We start from the raw sequence: 21,481 nt of genomic DNA, 5'->3' as shown, positions 1-21,481 counted from the left end.
CTGACGCTATCAGGAAATATCCTGGAGGAAAGATAACTGGGGTTGGAGCTTTGCAAGCCAGTGGGATTTGAACCGGTGGTGAGAAACGAGAACTTTCTAGGCAGGGAAAGCCACAGGATTAGAAGGCCTGAAGATGAGAAGAAAGAGTGCACCTAGGGAAGTTAAAAGTCTAGGTTTGTGGTGGATTTGAATTGCAGAGAAGTGAAAAATAAAGTTGAGGTCAGATAACGAAAGCTTTGGATGATATTTACTCATTCATGCAACTGATCTATATTGAGCTGTATACCAAATACTATGCTGGTACTGAGATTTAGAAAACAGGATCTCTGTCATAGAGCTACAGTCAAGTGGGGGAGATGGGTTTTAGTAAATAATTATGCAAGTGTAAAATTGCTTGGAAGAAATAAGAGTGGTATGAAAGTTTGTAAAGGACATGGCCTTCATAGAAAGTTCAAAATAGACTTTTTCGTGCATATAACTTTCAAACTGACATCTGAAAAGAGGCTATAAAGGATGTGAAGGTGTGATTAAAAATGTTCCATACAGAAGGAACAGCTTATGTCAATGCCCTGAGATGTGAAGAGGAATAAAGATTTTGAGAAGTTGTGGGGGTACTAGCAGGGTCGAATCTGGAGGGAACTATGTGAGAGAGACAGGGGAAGGCTGGGATCAGGCCCAGCAGGGCTTTTATCCTAAAAGTAAAGGGAAGCCAGTGAAGATGATAGACAGTAGAGTGAGTTAGACATGTTTGGTTTTTTTTTTTAATTTATTTTTGTAGAGAATGTGGAGAGTGCAAAAGTGAATGAGGGGAAATTACTTTGGGAGGACGTTGTTGTAATTCCTGCCAAGAGATGGCAAAGCAATTTAAGTTTCCTCCTATAGGAAATGGAGAGCCAGTGAAGTATTTGAAGGCAGGATACCTTCTCTCTCCACTAAGGAATTAAGGAGTTTTAACCATATTCACTTCTGGAAGAGCTAAGGAGTTGGGGAAGGGAAAGAATGATTAGATTTCATTTTGACCCTTCACTGAGGTACAGTTATAACTACCCCCTCAGCAGCCTTGACAGGGGAGGCTGGATCATTTGGGGGTTGACTGGAGATTCCTTTGTAAAAATCTGTTCTGGCCTTCCAGACTTACCCTTTGGTAATGTTATCTCCTCCTCAATACCTTTTATTGAATAAGAGTAACAGAGTGGATTCCATTACCTTTCATGTTTATTTTGTTCTCATAGGTCTTTGAGAGAGAGTAGATGAAAACGCATTTCATTTTATGGATAGGAACCTATCCAGACCCTTGGAACTAGAAACAGATTTATCTCAGTCTGGCATAAGTGCCACAGTGTGTTGACTGCTGGTGTATTGTCCCTGCTGATTACCTACATAATACTTAACCACAATCGTATCTAGAGAGAAGGATGAGTTTTCCTGAAGTAAGTTGTAATCTTTGATTCAGCACTTTTGGTGAACTTTTTCGATTAGGACACCGTCAAAGGATTTGGCAGTAGTGGTCAGTGTTTTAAAAACTGCTTTTCTGTAAGCTTGGGTAAAGCTAGTCAATTCACAGTTCAGCTGGAGGAGATAATGAGCAACAAAGTGGAGCTCAAAGTGCTTAGGTTGTCAATCACGGTTCTTTGGCAACAAGCAAGTCTCAAGTTGTGCCGAAGACTGAGCCTTGAGGTTGTGTCTTAGAACTCCCAGATCCTTTTCTCTTTTGGTGTATCTTGCAGGGACTAGATAAAATCTAAAGAAACAGTACTCAGGATCTGACTGAAGTAAATGCTGAGAGCTAGGTAATTAGTGTAATTCTGCTTTTAAAACTGGGCAGGAGATACTTGTTTTTAATTGTTGGCATAGCAGTCTTAGCAGCCACATTTACACTGGCTTTTACAACCGAAAAAGAAAAATTTAGGGCTTCAAAAATTTGATTCTGTGATTATTTCCATAACTAATGAAATGATTCCATTGGCCAAAGAACAAAACTGGAATGCCAAAATAAACCTTTGCAGAAGAATTGCTTTGTAGTCCACCAGTTCAGAAGCAGTCTTCCTATTGAACTTGAGTCTGTTTAGGGGTATCTATGGTTTTAAGTATCTCCTAGTTAAATTTTATTCTTGTATGTATTTTCATCTGTCTGCAGAAGTAAATCTTTTTCACCCTTAAAAAAAAAAAAGATTTTATTTATTTATTCATGAGAGACACACAGAGAGGCAGAGACACAGGCGGAGGGAGAAGCAGGCTCCTCACAGGGAGCCTGATGTGGGACACGATCCTGGGACTCCAGGATCATGCCCTGGGCTGGAGGCAGGGCTAAACCGCTGAGCCACCCGGGCTTCCCGACCTTTTTCACCCTTTGGATGTGGAATTATACGCTATTTTAGTTATAGACTAATTCATGTTAGAGTCTCATTCATTGACGTTTTTAAGACATAGTAGAAACCATTAGTATAGTGCCCTTAGAAAGATAGCTTGGTGCATTCTAAAATTTCTTACTGACACGAGTGACTCTTGGAACTAGAAATTTCAAAATATAATCTTGATAATGAAGCAAAATTATTTTTCGTGGGAAATATACTTCTAATGTTATATCACTGTGTGAATCTGCTATACATTTATTGAGTTTAAAAAGGAGCCAGGTGGGCAGTGGAGGAGAGGTGCTTTGGTTATAGCAGAGGATGAAAGAACATTTGCTCTTTATCTAGAATAAGGTGTGTGTAGATTTGAAAGTACAAAAATGGTGTTTTATAGAAAGAAACTGGTGTATTTTTAAAGATACTGCAAGCAAATTGTTGATGAATAGGAAGTTATTTGTAAATTAAGCTGATTAATAGGTGGGTTCACTTTACCATGAAGGGTTTTCTTTATGAACTGGGCTATAGTTCAGTGTTTTTGTCTGGGTGCTACCTACTGGCGTTTTGGACAGAATTGTCTGTTCTGTGGCCGCCCACTTCACTAAATGCAGTTAGTAGCCTCCATGTTGGGAGAACCTAAAATGTTCCGTACATTTCCAAACTCCTCCTGGAGGAGAGAGGTACCATTTGATTACAAAACACCTGCATGCAATGCTACCATTTATTTGTTGGACAGATATTTGAGTGCATGTTAGATGTTGGGGGTATAGAAGTTAAGAGCAGTGTTTTCATTAGCATGTAAAATGTGTATAGTCAGTGGCTGTGTGATCTTAGGCAGATAATTTCATTAACTGTTCTTTCATCTACAGGTGGGGGTAATAACATCTGTGAAGAAAAACACAATTGCATGGCATATTGAAGTGCTTATCACATAGTGCCTGCTCAGTAAGTGGTTGTCACTACAATACAATAAACAGAATCTTAAGCTTACTAGAGTGATGAATTGGGAAAAACGAACTTGTTTTAAGTCTATAACTTGATGAATTTTAGGCCGCATTGTGTTAGAGATATAAGCATCTAATGGTGGAATGTGATATTGTGGTCCAATCACTGTTATAAAATGTCAGCCCAAAAGAAAAGGGAAGTAAGACTTTGGGAACCATGAGTGTAGGTTCAGGGATTCCCCTGGCTTGGAAGGAATTGTTTGTTCCTCGGGTCATTGCTGAGTTGCCTGCGGCAGAGAGGAAGTCTCTGGGAGCTGAGGTCTTGATGATTACTTTCCATAATAGGTATACAGTGCTCTCCTTCGATGTCTGCCAATTCATCTAGCTTAATCAGAAATTACAAGAAAATTTCCCTAACTGCCCCTCCCCTGCACATTTCAGTTTTTATGACATGTCTATTGCAAAAGTTAAGGCTTGGCTTTTACAAATTTATTTCCAGTCAACTGTGAAAAAGATGGTAGTTTAGGGGTACCCGGGTGTCTCAGTTAAGCATTGGACTCTGTTTTTCGGCTCAAGTCATGAACTTGCGGGTTATGGGATCAAGTCCTGCATCGGGCTCTGTGCTTAGCTGGGAATTGCTTGAGATTCTCCCTCTCCCTCTCAAATCTTTAAAAAAAGATGGTAGCTTATAAAATATGTCTATTGAAGAAAAAATTGTCTTACATACTTAAATGTATTTATGGCATGAAACTCAGATAATTTGTAATGGGATTATGGAGCAATTTTAAATATTTCAGTTGAAGACAAAGGCAAAAATTAAGATTTATTTAAAGAAGGTATATGTTCTGACAGTTATTTTTATTTTTAATTTTTTAAATTATTTATTTTTTTAAAACATTTTTAAAAAAATTTATTCAGAGAGAGAGAGAGAGACTGAGAGGCAGAGACACGGGCAGAGGGAGAAGCGGGCTCCATGCAGGGAGCCTGACACGGGACTCGATCCTGGGTCTCCAGGATCAGACCCTGGGCTGCAGGTGGCGCTAAACCGCTGCGCCACCGGGGGTGCCCATGTTCTGACAGTTTTTAAATTTCATTCTATATGAATCATGAAACTACTCCTTGAAGGGTAAAATTCTCCTTTTAATTATTGGAAACTTTTAAACAAATTTTAGTATTAGTAGGCCCTTCCCACAATCTCAGCTAAGAGGCTTCTGTTTTGAAGGGCAGAATTTAACTTTGAAAGAGGAAACAGTTCTTAGTTTTGATTTGTATGGTGTTAACAATTTCTAAGGTAGGATATGATAACTTTTTTAAATGAATGGATTGTGGTAGATCATTTGCACTGGTCAGTTCTTTTAAAAGTTGATGTATTGTATGTAGTTGGAATAGTGTGTGATATTTCGCTGACATGTAAGGTATTTCTTCTTGTGCTTGTTGAAATAGGCCACTTTAGTAAACCTGGTATTTTCAAGGACTGAAAAGGAGGTGGTTCTGCATGTAAACCACTTTCAATCTTAATTTATTGTGCAATTTTATTTACTGTGAAAGGTGGTTACAAAGGACTCTTGATTTCTTGAAAGCATTAAAGTGAGTTAAGTATTGGAGCACTTACTGTGTTTATAGCCTGCCATAGAAAGTGTGCAAAAAGTACGTTGATGTATAAGATTTCTAAACTCTACAGAACAAAATAATTTCTGTATTGTAGAACAAGCAATATTGGGGATGTCAATAATGGCAAGTTATGTTTTTTTAATGCTTTAAAATTTATATTTTATCAATCATGTTAGCATGCCATACATTTCCAAATTAATGACACATGTATGAATATAGGGAACATTTATTCAAGCTCCATCTGATCCTTTTTTTGTTTTTTAACTAAAATGAACATTTATCTCCTTATTACCAATACATTTTCATTGTTGAGCCTATAGGATTACTATAGTCAAGCCCTGCTTTCAAGCCTACTTTTTAAAAAATGGAACTTAAAAAGCTGAAAAATATATCTAAAATGAAAAATTCACTTTGTGAGATGAATAGCAGAATACTGTAAAGAAAAGTTAGCACCCTAGAAGATAGAGCAAGAGTGTACCTGAACTGAAGCATACGGAAACAACTGAAAAAAATGAATAGAGGCTTTTTGACTTGGGGCAATACTAGGTGGTTTAACATGTGGTTTTTGTCTCAAAAAAAAAAAAAAAAAAGATAGGGAAGCAGAAAAAAATCGAAAAAGATAATGGGTGAATTTTTTTCAAATTTGTTGAAAACTTAACACAGTTTCAAGAAGCTAAGAGAAGTCCAAGCTGTGGAGTAGGCAGATATTCCTTATGCCACAGGTTCATAGCACTTTTGTTGTCAATGGTCCCAAACCAGAAACAGTCTAAATGTCCCATCAGTGGACAGATAAATAAGCAAACTGTAGTATACATTCATGTAATGAAATATTAAACAATAAAACGATGTACCTCTGATAAACATAACATAGACAAATATCAAAGACTTGCTGAGCAAAATGGATCAGGTACAAAAGAGTATATATTGTATTTTCCGTTTACAGTGAACTTCTAGATCAGGCAAAACTAATCTCTGGTGTGACAGCAGATCAGCATCTGCTCCAGGCTGGTAGTGTAGTAGGGATTGGCTGGGACTGGCCATGAGGGAAGGCTTTGGGATGACAGAAGTATTTATAATCTTAGTTGTGGTGATCGTTATAGATGTGTACATTTGTTAAAAACTCACCAAACTGTACCTTTATAATGAGTGCATTTTGTTGTATATAAATTATATTTCAATAAAGTTGATTTTAAAAAATACAGGGGAAGTGAAGAGAGAGCTCGAACCAGTTATAAACCAGGTGCTTTGTATTATCTCATTTAATCCTCACAGTTCATTCAAGAATATTCAGGGATGCCTGGATGGCTCAGTCAGTTAAGCGTCTGACTTTGACTTAGGTCTTGATCTCAGGTCCTGGGATTGAGCCCTGTGTTGGGCTCTCTGCTTAGTGGGGAGTCTGCTTCTCCCTCTCCCACTGCCCCTCCCCCCACTCATGAGCATGTGCACTCTCTATCTCAAAGTCTTTTTTAAAAAAAATTCAGATACTTTTTGAGGTTCTACATACTGGCCTCTATGCCAGGCACTGAGGATACTGAGTTGTGAGCAAAAACTGTCATGGTTTCCATGTACTCTAAGGGGCAGTTTATGTGCAAGAAAGACATTAATAAAAAGTGTCCCTCAGGGAAATACTGAAAAGAACATGTTATGAGAGCATATAATACATTTCATTCTTAGCATATATATATGCTGTCGTGATATATGATACATATCATATTTCTAATTTATGAGGCACTTTCTGTGCCTTGGTTCTTTGTAATTACTACCCACCTGATAAGGTTGTTTTAAACATACTAAATGAGTTAATATATATGAAGTGTTTTGATTAGTGGTAGTAAATAGGAAGTGCCCAGCAAGTATTGGCTGTTATCTTGATGACATTTGACAATTCTAATTACCTAATGTTGCAGGGGTACACCTGTAACTAAGGGAACACTGGAGAAGGACAAGGTTTGGGGAAGAGATTATGAGTTTGACTAGAAATTTGGATTTTAGGATGCTTTTGAGGCATCCTAGTGGAGACATCTTATAGTTGGTTGAGGAGCCTTGTTGGGTACAGCTCTAGATGTAGCAGAGGGGCCTGGGCTGGATATAAAAATTTGGGAGAGTGTTCAGTCTAGCTTGGAATCACCTTGAATATAGATAACATCTTTAAGAGAAAAAGTATGCACATACCTTTTTTTTAATGTTTTAAAGATGTTTAAAAGAATTTCTTTTAGAGAGAGAGACAGACTGACAGACAGCCATGAACAGGAACTGGGGCAAAGAAGAGAAGTGGGCTCCTGGCTGAGGGTGGAGTCCGTCACGGGGTTTGATCCCACAACCCTGAGATCATGACCTGAGCTGAAATCAAGAGTTGGACGCTTAACTGACTGAGCCACCCAGGCGCCCTGTTTACACACATTTATACCCACATATAACAGAGGAACTTAGACCTAGATCTGGGCCTTGAGGAACTCCAGCATTTGATTGGGGTGCCTTTTAATTTTCTCTTTTGCTTAACATATGATTTGTCTGTATTTATGCCTGACTTCCAATATACAAGATGAAATAAAGGGAAATGATTAGGAATAAAAACAGAAGTTATTTGAAGCATTCAGAGGAGGTGGAAATGTCCAGGATTTTGATGAGAAGATAACCAGTGGACACCCAGTTTAGATGGTTTCCATGTAGCTGAGAGAAAAGGGGAAATGTGTTTAGCAAGGTGGATTTCATTTTCTGATCCCAAAGAGTACATATGTCTATTCATCTGCAAAGATAAATTTTAGTTGGAACTGTGCTTAAAGTTTCTTAAATTTCAAGGAGAATTTTTTCTCTAATTAATTAAGCTCTACACCCAATGCAAGGCTTGAACTCAGTGACCCCGAGATCAGGTGTCACATCTCTGCCAACTGAACCAGCCAGGCACCCCTTAAGGAAAAAAAGTTGTGTGGTTTTTTCTTTTTCTTTTTTTTTTTTTTAAGATTTTATTTATTTATTCATGAGAGACAGAGGAGAGAGAGAGAGAGAGAGAGAGAGAGGCAGAGACAGGCAGAGGGAGAAGCAGGCTCCATGCAGGGAGCCTGACGTAGGACTCGATCCTGGGTCTCCAGGATCACACCCTGGGCTGAAGGTGGTGCTAAACCACTGAGCACCTGGGCTGCCCAGAAAAAGTTTTTTTCTGTGACTTGTGTCCACAGGATAACAGTGGACATTGTTCAGAAATAGAGAAGGATTTTGCAAAAGACTTACTAATGCTTGTTCTCATGGATGGTTCCTTAATGTTCATCATTTTGTTGATTCCTTCCAGCAGCTCTGTGAAGAGATTTGTAGTATTCCACAGATGAGGAAACTAGTGAGTTAGGATTTTAACTATCATGGACTCCAAAGTTTGTGCTTTTTTTTTTTTTTTTCCTCTGATCTCTAGGTCTCTTTTTAAATTTAAATTTTATCTCCAGGTCTCTTGAATCTCTATTTTATTTTATTTTATTTTATTTTATTTTATATTTTATTTATTTTATTTTATTTTATTATTATTTTATTTTTTTGCTTTTTTGTTTGGAGGTATCATTGTTCCTTCTGGGAGCTAGGATTGTTTGGGGATGCTGAGTTTTGCTATTTTAGAAATTGTGATGATCCTGGATGAATAGAAAAGGGAAGGGAGGGATCCCTGGGTGGCGCAGCGGTTTAGCGCCTGCCTTTGGCCCAGGGCGCAATCCTGGAGACCCAGGATTGAATCCCACGTCGGGCTCCCGGTGCATGGAGCCTGCTTCTCCCTCTGCCTCTCTCTCTCTCTCTCTCTCTCTCTCTCTCTCTCTGTGTGTGTGTGTGTGACTATCATAAAAAAAAAAAAAAAAAAAAAAAGAAAAGGGAAGGGAAGCTCAGAGCAGGTCCCTTTATCTAGCAGAATTCCTTGGGCATACAGGTTGCTTGGAGCCTGGAAGGAAACAGGACAAAAAGGTTTAAGGTTACATCTCTCCAAATAGGAGAGCTCAGGTGGGTCTGAGTGCAGAACATTTTCTTCTAGCATGACACAATAGAAAGAACATAGCCTTTACAGTCAGACATAGTGAGATTTGAACCCCATTTGCTGCTTGTGTAACCTTGGTAAATTAGTAACCTCTCCAAGTACTGCCTAGCTCATAGGGCTGTCTTTAGAATTAAACGAGGTAGCAGAGGAGTTTTGTATTAACACAGTACCAAAAATAGAGGACACCTCCTCCCCCTCATTGCCAAACAGACCCTAGAGAGGGCTCTAGTTGAAAGATGGAATTAAAGAACTTTCTGTATGTTTCCTAGACATTTCTAAGTTTATTATTTTTTTAATAATCTCTATACCCAGCATGAGGCTTAAACTCAAACCCTGAGATAAAGTTGCATGTTCCACTGAACATAGTATAAACAGAAAGCATCTTTACTAGTATTAAAACAAAAGTTGTGCTCAGAGGATTAGTGTAGTAACAATACTGCTTTATTCTCTGGATATTCCATTTGGAAGCTCATTAAAATTATAATTTTCAGAAATTTGCTAAGTACTGTTTTATCACAAAGGAATTACATTCTTATAAAAATACTTAATTTTGAAGTATTTCAAGTATATGGAAAAGCTCAAATATTTCAGATCGACAGACATCCATGTACTTACTACTTAGATTTAATAGGTATTAATATTTTGTCATATTTGTCCCAGAAACTTTTTAAAGAAATCTTAAATACGTATCTAAAGCACTTTTCTCCTATGCATATCTCTGTACTTTCTGTAAAGACGTAATTGAACAAAGTATACCATCGTGTGGGAATTTAAGTTGGTAACTGCTTTGGAGAACAGTTTGACAGTACCCAGCAAAGTTGAAGATGGTTTTCTCATCTCGTGTAACAAACCAACCCAAACTTTAGTGGCTTAAAACAGTGATTTCTTGTTTCTCCTGATTCTGTGGGTTGTCTCAGTGCGTCTTTTGCTTGTTTCACTTGGGCTTGTTGGTGAGGCTGCATTCAGTTGGAATATTGACTATGCTGGAAGTTTCAAGAAACTCAGCTATTTTGCAGTTTATGCTGTTTGTCAGCCCCGGTGTTGCTGACAAGAGGCCATGTGGCCTCTTATTTTCCAGTAGACTAGAGTACATGGCTTCCTTCCATGGTTGTCTGAGGACTATCCAAGAAATAGAAGTGGAAGTTGCAAGGCCTTTGAGGCCTGGGCTCTGAAATCACATAGTATAGCTTCCTTGAGGTTTTTTTTTTTGGTCAGAATAAGTCACAAAGCCAGCCCAAATTCAACATTAGGGGAAATAAAATCCACCTTTTGATGGGTGGGGTGGCAGTCATATTGCATAGGAGCACGGAAAGATTTGCCAACATCTATATCATACTCATTTAGCTGTTTTCCTTCTATCTGTCCTTTCACAAAAACAGACATGCACAAATTTGTTCACTGCAGAATTGTTTGTAATAGCAAAAAAGTAAAATGTGACTATCCTTCCAAAGGAAAAATGAATGATAAATTTTAGGTTATTCATAAAATACCGTATAGCAATTAAAATGAAGGAACTACACATGTGGATCACCTTGAATAATTCTAAAAACAGGTTGAATGAAAAAATTAAATTGGAAAAGAATACGGATAGAATGATCTTTATATAATAGCTTTAAAATTTAACATTTGAAGTTTCTCAGTCTAGTTATGGCTTTGTTTTTGCTTTTGCTTTCAAGTCAAAGCTTTTCTTTGGATGGCTTTAGAACTTGGTGCTCTGAGTGGCTTCCTTCTATGGATGGCCAGTTAAGCTGTACTATTTTCTGGCCAGACTGAATGCTTTGGGCTTGCCATCACTAACAAGCCTGTGTTTAATTTGTTGACCATTTGCCAGAGTATAGCTCTTTTTTTTTTTTTTTTTTTTGTATTTATGTATTCATGAAAGAGAGAGAGAGACAGAGAGAGATAGAGACACAGGCAGAGGGAGAAGCAGGCTCATGCAGGGAGCCCAATGTGGGATTCGATCCCAGGACTCCAGGATCATGCCATGGGCCAAAGGCAAGCGCTAAACCGCTGAGCCACCCAGGCATCCTGAGTATAGCTCTTAAGTGCATCTTTATCATTAACTTTGGGAAAATCATTTTAGAGTAGAACTTTTGAGATAGTCATTTAATACTACCATCTATATTTATACCAGTTTAACCTATCTGAATTTCTTATATGTAAATGTTGAGGATAATACGTATCTCATACAGGTGTTGAATGTATAAAACATTTACAACAGTACCTGGTATATAGTAGATGCTCTATAAACAGAAATTGGAAAAAAATAAGTATATAGAATGGCATCTGTGTTCACCTTCAGTTGTATAATAATTGCATAGGATTACTTTCATTACAATTCTAAAAATAGGTTGAGTGAAATTAATAAAAGTCCATTACGACTATAATACTTTACATTTTAAAGGAAATTTAAATTTACAAATCTTTTCACATTCATTATATGATTTTGTTATCAGGACAACTCTGTACGGCAGTCATTTTCTATTTAGGAGACCGTAAACAGTCACTGGTAGTAAGAAAGTTTATGGTGGTTCTAATGAAGACATATTAAAGTGGAAATAATGGTACAGTAATATTTTTGGTGTTTTTATGTTTTTGTGTACTTTACCTACTTAGATTCTGAACAGATTTGGCTCTGGGCTTTTGTTTTTCTTGTGAGAGGGAGGGAGAAATGGAGGGAGATTGTAGAAGGGGGTTAGTTGTGTCTTAATGGAACTCTTTGGAAAGGGGATCCACAGCCTCTCACTCAGATCCAGTATCACTGCCCCCCAATCATATTTTTATGTGTAAGGCCAATTGGCAAGTTTTTTTTTTTTTTCAAATTTGTAAATGTCTGATGGCAGCTAAATATATGCCAGGGTTTTGAGGAGATTCCTTTATGTCAAATATGGATTAAAGTTAATGACCCACTTGGCTAATAACTTTGTAGGATTTGCTAAGTAAGATGTGACAAATTTATTTGGTGGCTACTGTTCAGTTCCTCCCCAAAGGTAAAAGTTACGTATATTTTTAAATTTCCTATTTTGGTTTTATGTTTTCAAAGTTGAAGATAAATCTATACATTTATGACTTTCCTACTTTTGTGAAATGAAACTTGATGGTAGCTGGTATTTTTGAGTAGTCTCACTTTGAATAATTCCCATTTTAGGATTTTTCGTAATTTAACAATACTAGATATTTCATGTGTTCGGTCTTTTTTTTTTTTTTTTTTTTTTTTAATTTATTTATTCATTCATTCAGAGAGAGCGAAAAGAGAGGCAGAGACACAGGCAGAGGGAGAAGCAGGCTCCATGCAGGAAGCCCGACATGGGACTCGATCCCGGGTCTCCAGGATCACACCCCAGGCTGCAGGCGGCGCTAAACCGCTGCGCCACAGGGGCTGCCCATGTGTTCGGTCTTTATCATTTTTTCCCTCATAACATAAAAATAAATCTCCTTTTACCACTTATGTGGATTTACTTCCAGATAAGTAAATTTGACTTTGTTTGGGATCATCTGCCAGTGTTGGATTAGTTTTGAAACAGGTTAATATTTATCACTTATCCTGTGACTCTGAAATACTTTAGAAACAAATGGTATTAAAGATATTTTTTGTTTGTTTTGTTTTACCTTTCAGAGTCACTCTTGATTTTGGAAGAAATACTTGGTAACAAATATGACTGAGTTCTGGCTTATATCTGCTCCTGGGGAGAAAACATGTCAGCAAACTTGGGAGAAATTGCATGCGGCAACTTCGAAGAACAATAATCTTGCTGTTGCTTCAAAGTTTAACATTCCTGACTTAAAGGTAAAACTGCATGGTGCAGAATAGCATATGAGTTTATCATGAAGAGGACAGTTGTGTCTGCTTACCTTTTGGGAGAAATGAGTTATCTGGGTTCCTTCAAAAAAGCTTACTTCTAGGGACGCCTGGGTGGCTCAGCGGTTGAGCACCTGCCTTCGGCCCAGGGCATGATCCTGGAGTCCCAGGATCGAGTCCCACATCGGGCTCCCTTCATGGAGCCTGCTTCTCTCTCTGCCCCTCTCTCTCTCTCTCTCTCTCTCTCTCTGTGTCTCTCATGAATATATAAATAAAAATCTTAAAAAAAAAGGCTCATTCCTAGCCATTGGCATAATTGAAAATTTATCTTGTTCTTTCTAGTCTTCAGATTTTAAATAATGGGGAAATTGGGATTTTAAAAGTAAACTACCAAAATGAGATAACATTCTTTAAACCTTTGTGCTTTTCTAAATTATAATTTAAACTGTAATGCGAAATCTTATGAAAATATTTGATATATTACATTCATGAATACAGTCTTCAGAAATGAACAATCGTAGTTATACCTATTTTTTTTTTTTAATATTTATTTATTCACAGAGAGAGAGAGAGAGAGAGAGAGGCAGAGACACAGGCGGAGGGAGAGAGAAGCAGAGACACAGGTCTCCAGGATCATGCCCTGGGCCACAGGCAGCACTAAACTGCTGCGCCACTGGGGCTGCCCAGTAATACCTATTCTTAAATATCACAGTGAACCTAGTTTTTTGCTTTAGTTATGTATGTATGTATTTATTTATTTAATTTTTTTTTTTTTTTTTTTTTTTTTTTTAGTTTTTTGCTTTTAAATTCATATAATGTTCAGTAATGTTGTCAGTGTTTTTACCATTGTACCTCTTTAATCATACTTGGCACATCTCGCTTAAGTTATTTCATGTAGTTAACTTATTTAACATTTATTGAAGATCTGTAACCCAGCAGCCTCAAAGGGAAGCAAGCTATCAGTAATTTTATAGAATGGAAAAAATCATGATATTTTTATTTTACTGGTTAACATAGTATTCATTTAAGAAATACTTAAAATTGCTGGTTCTTAATATTTTTGTAGCTACGAATTCCTTTGAGACACTGATAGTCATGGACCCTTAGTTAAGAGCTGCTGTTGTAAACCATGACTTTAAATGATCCACCCGTCACTGGGCAGTTCCTGCAGAGGCATAGGCCTGCCATTATGGAATCTGCACGTCTTAAATAGTGTTGTACCCATGAATTAGAGGATTCGCTTGTACATGTAAATAGCTCTGAAATGTCTGTGCTAGCCACACTTGCACATTATGAAGTAAAATACAGAAAAACTTAAGATTTGTGGGCCCTTCAAGATGTTGTATCACCTTGTAAAAAAAAGGGGGGGGGAATGAAACCTACGTAGTAAAATGCTGTATTTCCCTCATAGGTTGGCACACTGGATGTCTTGGTTGGCTTGTCCGACGAACTGGCTAAACTGGATGCATTTGTAGAAGGGTAATGTACTTATATGCATAGACTAGAGCTAAATGAGAGTCACTTATCCAGCTACTTGGACATTGGATTTATTACCCATATGTATACTCTGCTTATTGGAATGGTTTTAGAAAATAATCTTTTTTTTCTTCGTAAATCTTTATGAAGGTACAATTTATATAAAATAAAATATACCTGAAGTAGAAAATGGTGACTATCTTTTTAATATTTTTTATTGAGATATAATTTACATACCATGCAGGGACGCCTGGGTGGCTCAGCAGTGGAACAGTCTGCCTTTGGCTCAGGGTGTGATCCCATTCAGGGGATCAAGTCCCACATTGGGCTCCCTGTAGGGAGCCTACTTCTCCCTCTTCCTATGTCTCTGCCTCTCTCTGTCTCTCATGAATAAATAAAATCTTTTAAAAAAAGAAAAATTTACATACCATGCAGTTCACCTATTTCAAGTGTACGGTGTGCACACTTGAAGTATACAGTAATTTTTAGTATGTCACAGAGTTGTGCAGCCATTGCCATAATCAGTTACAGTACATTTTCATCTCTGTCCCATTACCACCATTACAAACTCCTATTCCTTGTCCCCCTTACTCCCCACCCACTAATCTATTTTCTTACATATCTATAAGATTTCCTTATTCTGGATGTTCCATTTAAATGAAATTTTACATATGTGGTCTCTTGTGACTGGCTTCTTTTCCTTGGCATAATATTTCAAGATTTATCCATGTTGTAGCATGTATTGATATTATTTCAACCAAAGAATATTCCATTATACAAATATACTGTATTTTATTAATCTGTTTATCAGTTGGTGGACATTTAGGTTATTTATTTCCACTTTTTGGCTAATAATAATGCTGGCATGAATATTTGTGTACAAGTTTTTGTATGTTCCTATGTTTTCATTTCTCTGGATATGTACCTAGGAGTGGAGTTACTGGGTCATACAGTAGCTCTATTTTTAACAGTTTGAGGAACTGCCAAACTGTTCTTCAGGGTGGCTGCACCATTTTATAGTCCCACTAGCAGTGTATAGAGGTTCTAATTTCTCCACATTGTTGACAAATTTGTTACTATTCATCTTTTTTATTATAGCCATCCCAGGGGATATGAAGTATTTTATTGCATTTTTCAGTTTGCATTTCCCTAATGACTAGTGATGTGTTGAGCATCTTTTCATACATTTACACTTGCCATTTATGTTTCTTCTTTTGAGAAATGTCTTTTGGATCCTTTGCCCATTTTTTCATTGTCTTGTCTTTTTATTATTGTAAGAGTTCTTTATATATTCTAGAGACAAGTCACTTAATCAGATATGATTTGCACATATTTTCTTTCATTCTGTAGGTTGTCTTCACTTTCTTGATACTGTCCTTTGAGGCACAATTTTTTTTTAAGATTTACTTATTTATTTTAGAGAGCATGTATCTAAGCAGGGGGAGGGGCAGATGGAGCGGGAGAGAATCTCAAGCAGACTCCCCACTGAGCACAGACTCCCCACTGAGCACTGCAGGGCTTGATTTCAGACCCTGAGATCATGACCTGAGCTGAAATCAAGAATCAGCTTGATTAACTGATTGAGCCACCCAGGTGCCCCCCCCCCCATTTATTTTATTTTTTTTAAGTAATCTCTACACCCAGTGTGGGGCTTGAACTCACGACCCCGAGATCAAGAGTCACATGCTTCACCGACTAAGCCAGCTAGGTGCCCCTGAATCATAACATTTTTAATTTTAATATCCAGTGTTATTTTTTGTTGCTTGTGTTTTTAATATCATGTTTAAGAAACCATTACCTAATTTAAGGTGAGTTTTATAGCTATATTTTCTTTCATGAGTTTGAGTTTTAGCTTTTACATTAGGTCTTACATCTTTTTTTTTTTTTTTTTTAAGATTTTATTAATTTTTTTTAGAGAGTGAGTGAATGTCGGCAAGGGAAAGGTAGAGGGAAAGAATCTCAAGCAGACTCCATGCTGAGTAGGAAGACCGATGCAGGGCTCAATCCTATAAACCTGAGATCATCTGAGCTGAAATCAATAGTCAGACATTTAACTGACTGAGCCACTCAGGTTTTCCAGATCTTACATCCTTTTTGAGTTTTGTATATGATGTGAGGTAGGAGTCCCAAATTCATTTTTTTGTGTGAGCACCATTTGTTGAAAAGACTATTTTTTCTCCATTGAATTGTCCTGGCATCCTTGCTGAAAACCATCTGAACATGAATGTGGGACCTTATTTCTGGACTCTCAAGTTTTATTTTATATTTCCTTATTTCTGTCTTTATGCCAGTACCACATTGTCTTGATTATTGTAGCTTTGTAGTAAGTTTTGAAATTAGAATGTTTTTCGTTTTCAAGGTTGTCTTGGCTATTCTTATTCCTTTCATTTTCATATGAATTTCAGTATTATCGTGTCAAATTTCTGCAAAGAATTCAGCTCAAATTTTTATGGGGATTGTGTTGAATTTGTGGGTCAATTTGGGGAGTATTGCCATCCTAGCAATTTTAAGTCTTTGATTTATGAACATAAAATGTTATGCCATTGCCATTTATTGAAGATAGTGATGCTCTTGTGTTTAAAATTCAATTATAGTAAAAAAACGTTTTTCTAAACTAGTTTTAGTCAGGACACCTGGGTGGCTCAGTGGTTGAGTGTCTGCCTTTGGCTCTGGTCATGATCCCAGGTTCCCGGAATTGAGTCCCACATCGGGCTGCATGCGGGGAGCCTGCTTCTCTTTGCCTGTGTCTCTGCCTCTCTCTCTCTCTCTCTCTCTCTCTCTGTGTGTGTGTGTGTGTGTGTGTGTCTCACACGAATAAATAAATACAATCTTTAAAACAAAACAAAAACTAGAGTTAGTCACTTCTGAAATTTACTTGCTCTGTATTTTAGCTGAAGATGGATAGGGGATCCTTGATCACTTTTTGCATTTTGATTAATTGGCAGAACCAGTCTTCAATCCTTTGACTCTTGGAATACAGAGCTTTTAAATACTTAGGGTTTGGGTAAATAGGTACGATTTTGTAAAATTCACAATTTTGGAGAATCTTAGAAATATATATTTGATTGAAGCTTTAAGGGAACTTTTGAAGTCTTTGTGGAAGAGTTTCCCATGTATGGTATTAGGCTTTTCTTTATTGATGGAACTGCCATAATGCAGTGTCTGTGAGCAATAGAGGCTGATGTTGCAGAGAGACCTTTTAACAGAGCAGCATGTGGTAAGTAAATAGACCTAAACATGTACTGATGGTCTTTAATTTTGGAGGCAAAAAATCCGGTTAGGAAACAGGTTTACAGTAGACTAAGGCACTTGGCAATAAGAATGAGTAAAAGGATGATAGAAAAAGTAACAGAGTACTTTACAGGTAGTAATTCCATACATTCATTATAGGGCAAATGTGAAAATAACTATTGATGATATTCTCAGAGTACTAATAGATGATATCAATCATCACTTGGTTTCCTGATAACACATTTTTAGTTGAGAAAATGTTTGAGGAAACTCTTTGTAGTTGCCATCCCTGAGGTGATTATCTTCCCTACAGTCCCATCCCCTCATTACAGGTTCAGGTCGTGACATCCAGAGACATGAAGAAGGGAGGTCCCTGAGAATCTAATTATTTGGATCCTTTTTAACCACCTTGATGACTCTATAGGTCTTTCTTTAAATTGTCATTGGAATGTCCTGAATATAGTGTAAGATTTGCTCACAATTTTTAGGGAGGGGTCTGGAAAATATTTAGGATAAGTGTAGTTCATTTGGTTGTGGAATTAAAAGTTACCTGTGCAGTTTGTCCCCTTGTTTTTTGTCAGTTTTCCTGAAACATACGAGGAATTTATAAATTTTGTAGTTGTTAGACCTTGGGAGAATTGACAGATGGTGGCTTAATGATTTAAAGTTCCAGTTTTAAAGTCTGAACATTGTCATATGTGAAGTAAATGACAGTACTTATCAAGTAATCATCAGAGCAGTTTTTAAGGTGACCATGTGTACTTTGACATAGATACTCTTAGATGCACAGGGAGATTGGGAAAGTTCTGAATTACAAACTAAGTTTATAAATTCGACACTAGGCAGTTCTACACTGAACTATTTCTATGGCAAACATATGAGCATTTTTGCATGTTCATAGCAAATGGTTCTGTTCACAAGATGCTTGTGAAATTATACAGGAATAATGGCTTATCTCCTTTGAAGGGATAAGTGAATTTTGGAGATAAAGCCAAATATATGTACAAATTCCAAGTTAAATGTGTTAAAGACTTAGCCACTTACATCATTTTTTCTACAGTTCTACTTTATTAGGTTTGAGGTCATTTAGCATAGGATTTTTTCTGGCCCTTATTGGTTCATATTGCAGGAGTTGCTTTTTCTTTTTTCTTTTTTTCTCTAAAGATTGATTAGAGAGAGAGAATGCATGCACATTCGCACACATGCACTCTTTTTCGAATTAGGAACACAAAAGCATCTAAGACCAACAGATGGAGAGACTCTCACATTCCCCACTGAGTGCAGAGCCAGGAGTGGGGCTCCTCCCACGGACCCATGAGATCATGACCTAAACCAAAACCAAGAGTCCTACGTTCAGCTGACTGAGCCACCCAGGCATCCCTTGGAGAAGTTTCTTAATTTGTCTGCCTGTTTACCCTCCCTGACATTGAGCATATGGTCCTTAGATTAAGTGTCCAAAGCCCTGTTTTGACCTTGTCACACTTCTCTGACTTCAGAGGCAATCTGCAGTATGGCCCCAGGCTACCTTCTCCTAGCCTAACCTCCCCTTCTCAGCATAGCACTCTTGGTAGTCTGGATCCTGCCCTTGCTTTTCTGCCCCTCCCAATTTTGACTTAAAGGGTGCCCTGCAGCAAGAATGTTCTTTCTTCCCATCTGATCATCCTTTCAGAACTATTCCTGTACTTCATTGCCCTGCTCTTGAGTCATGCTTTTTTGATTACAGTAGCTGGAAGTGATCCCTGTTTTCTTTATGCTTCTCTCGCTGTAACTTGGTATTCTCTGCTGACCTTTAACCACAGATTGCTTTGTATTTAGTCATTTGTGTCTTTTGATATCTCTCCCAATTCAATTTTTTTTTTAAAGATTGTATTTATTCATGAAAGAGAAAGAGAGAGAGAGAGAGGCAGAGACACAGGCAGAGGGAGAAGCAGGCTCCATGCAGGGAGCCCGACGTGGGACTTGATCCCCGGTCTCCAGGATCATGCCCTGGGCCAAAGGCAGGCGCTAAACCATTGAGCCACCCAGGGATTCCCACTCTCCCAAATCGGTTTTAAGCAATGTGAAAGTGATTTTTTTCTTCTTCTTCTTCTTCTTTTTTTTTTTTTTTGGTCTTGTATGCTTTTGTGTCCCACTCAAGGCCTAGAAGCAGACATGGAAATGGAGAAAACACCAAAGTCCAGATGCTATGTTTCTAGTTGCAACTCTGCCATTAGCTAGTTTTGTGACTTTTGACTTTTTGTGATTAAGTTACTTACCAACTCTTTATATCTTGGTGTCTTTAACATAAAATGTGAAGGCTTTGAGAAGGTGATATCCAGATGCTTCAGTAGTTATGGCACTGTGGTTTCTCTTTAGCATTGTTCCTTGAACATAGATGTTCAATAAATAGTGAATGAATAAATAATCCAATACCTCATTTTTCATCATTACTGTTGCCTACCAGATCTCTTTTGTTCTAAGTAAAAGCATATAATTGGTGAATGCTAGCTTCCAGCCTCTGTCCTTTGTTCTTGGTCCTCGCAGTCAGATTCATTGACCCATTTTTGTCATATAATGTATGTTTCTCACTAGTTTCCCATTACTTTCTTACCAGACTTAATAAACATTGAATGTAGGTTCTTTAAAACTCTCAAGTTAATCAGTTGAACATATGTAACAAAATCTTGGTCCGTTTTATCCTTAAAGCATTATTCATAGAAATTATGGCCCATTCTATATTATGCAGCTATGTGTAATGGGGACATATATAGTCAAATTCATATGTGTTTTAATGTGTTCATTGTGTAGCATGGAATTTAGGTCTTTTTTCTGAAAATGGTTGTTGATTTTTTTTTCCCCCTCCCAAGGGTGGTTAAGAAGGTGGCTCAATATATGGCTGATGTATTGGAGGATAGTAAAGATAAAGTTCAGGAGAATCTGTTGGCCAATGGAGGTAAGCTAATGTTTCAGGATTTGATATTGACTTATATAAGGTGAATGACTTTGCTACGAAAACGGAATAGTTGTGGAGTGTCTCTTTGCGCCTACATTTTTTATTCTTTTCATTTGAATGTGAAAGGATCTGTGTTTTTTGAAGATTGTTGTAGACTCCTACAAACAATTATCACCTGGTTTTAATAGGTTTATTTTCAGTTTGGATAAGTTGGCAAAGAAAGAACATATTTTTGTCAAATTCTGCTTATTGAAGAGACAGTTGGAGGTAGTTAATCTTTGTATCTCTTTCTCCTACATATGAAGCAAATCATGGGTATGCGCATATTCCATTTTTTAAGTCATCAAAGTAGAAGGAGCATTTTAATATTTATATGTATAAATTTTGAGTAAGGAGAAGAGATCCAGCCAGATTACAAGGTAAAAATGTTTATTAATCCATGTTACTTAATATAGTTCCACATTTTTAAAATCGAGACTCTCCAGCAATGATGACGTCTTTACTGATTTTTCTCAGCAGATTTCAGCGTTAAAATTTATTACTGTGTAGGAAAACTATACACAGTCTATTGCTTCTTAGTAATTAATTTGTTTCCTTATTTCAGTTGACTTGGTTACTTATATAACAAGGTTTCAGTGGGACATGGCTAAATATCCAATCAAGCAGTCCCTGAAAAATATATCTGAAATAATTGCCAAGGTAAGATAAAAAATGACAAAAGTGGGACACATTGATTTATTTATTTCATAAGTATTTGGCTGTGAAGTATTCTTTAGGTTTTGACAAAGTAAATGATATGTGACTAATACAAATAGGAGGTACACTTCTTAGTACAAATTTTACAAAAAGGAAAGATGTTAAAAAGTGTAACACTTTGCTGTGCACGTTATCCAAGTTGTGTCATTTAAGTGGCTAACTTAAGTATTGCATCAGTGGTGGCTAACTTAAGTATTGCATCAGTGGTCTCTAAGTAAGAAAATAAACTTTAAAATTCTATAATTATTATTTATACAAATTTTAAGGGTAACTGAAGTTATGTAGAACAGGAAATTGGAATCTATTAAAAATTTAGCAGTCATCCAGGTAGGTGACAGTGATTACTTCAGCATGTTTTCTGTACAGTACTGATTCAGA

General features: G+C 37.2%; 1 protein-coding gene across 2 annotated transcripts in view; it reads left to right on the top strand.

Moving 5' to 3' along the window:
- Positions 1 to 21,481, top strand: part of ATP6V1C1 (ATPase H+ transporting V1 subunit C1) — a 39,064-nt gene that overhangs the window by 1,035 nt on the left and 16,548 nt on the right. Inside the window, exons 2-6 of one of the 2 annotated variants that reach the window (XM_041769429.1) lie at positions 3,218 to 3,293; positions 12,526 to 12,696; positions 14,120 to 14,187; positions 20,262 to 20,347; positions 20,952 to 21,046. In XM_041769429.1, coding sequence (XP_041625363.1) covers positions 12,565 to 12,696; positions 14,120 to 14,187; positions 20,262 to 20,347; positions 20,952 to 21,046 — 381 coding nt within the window. In that variant the 5' untranslated portion in view covers positions 3,218 to 3,293; positions 12,526 to 12,564. The remainder of the gene's footprint in view (positions 1 to 3,217; positions 3,294 to 12,525; positions 12,697 to 14,119; positions 14,188 to 20,261; positions 20,348 to 20,951; positions 21,047 to 21,481) is intronic. The other variant, XM_041769427.1, reaches the window with a different exon arrangement.

The sequence above is a fragment of the Vulpes lagopus genome, chromosome 9 (assembly GCF_018345385.1).
Source record: "Vulpes lagopus strain Blue_001 chromosome 9, ASM1834538v1, whole genome shotgun sequence".
Classification (NCBI taxonomy): Eukaryota; Metazoa; Chordata; class Mammalia; order Carnivora; family Canidae; genus Vulpes; species Vulpes lagopus.
This window is presented reverse-complemented; position numbering and strand designations above follow the sequence as displayed.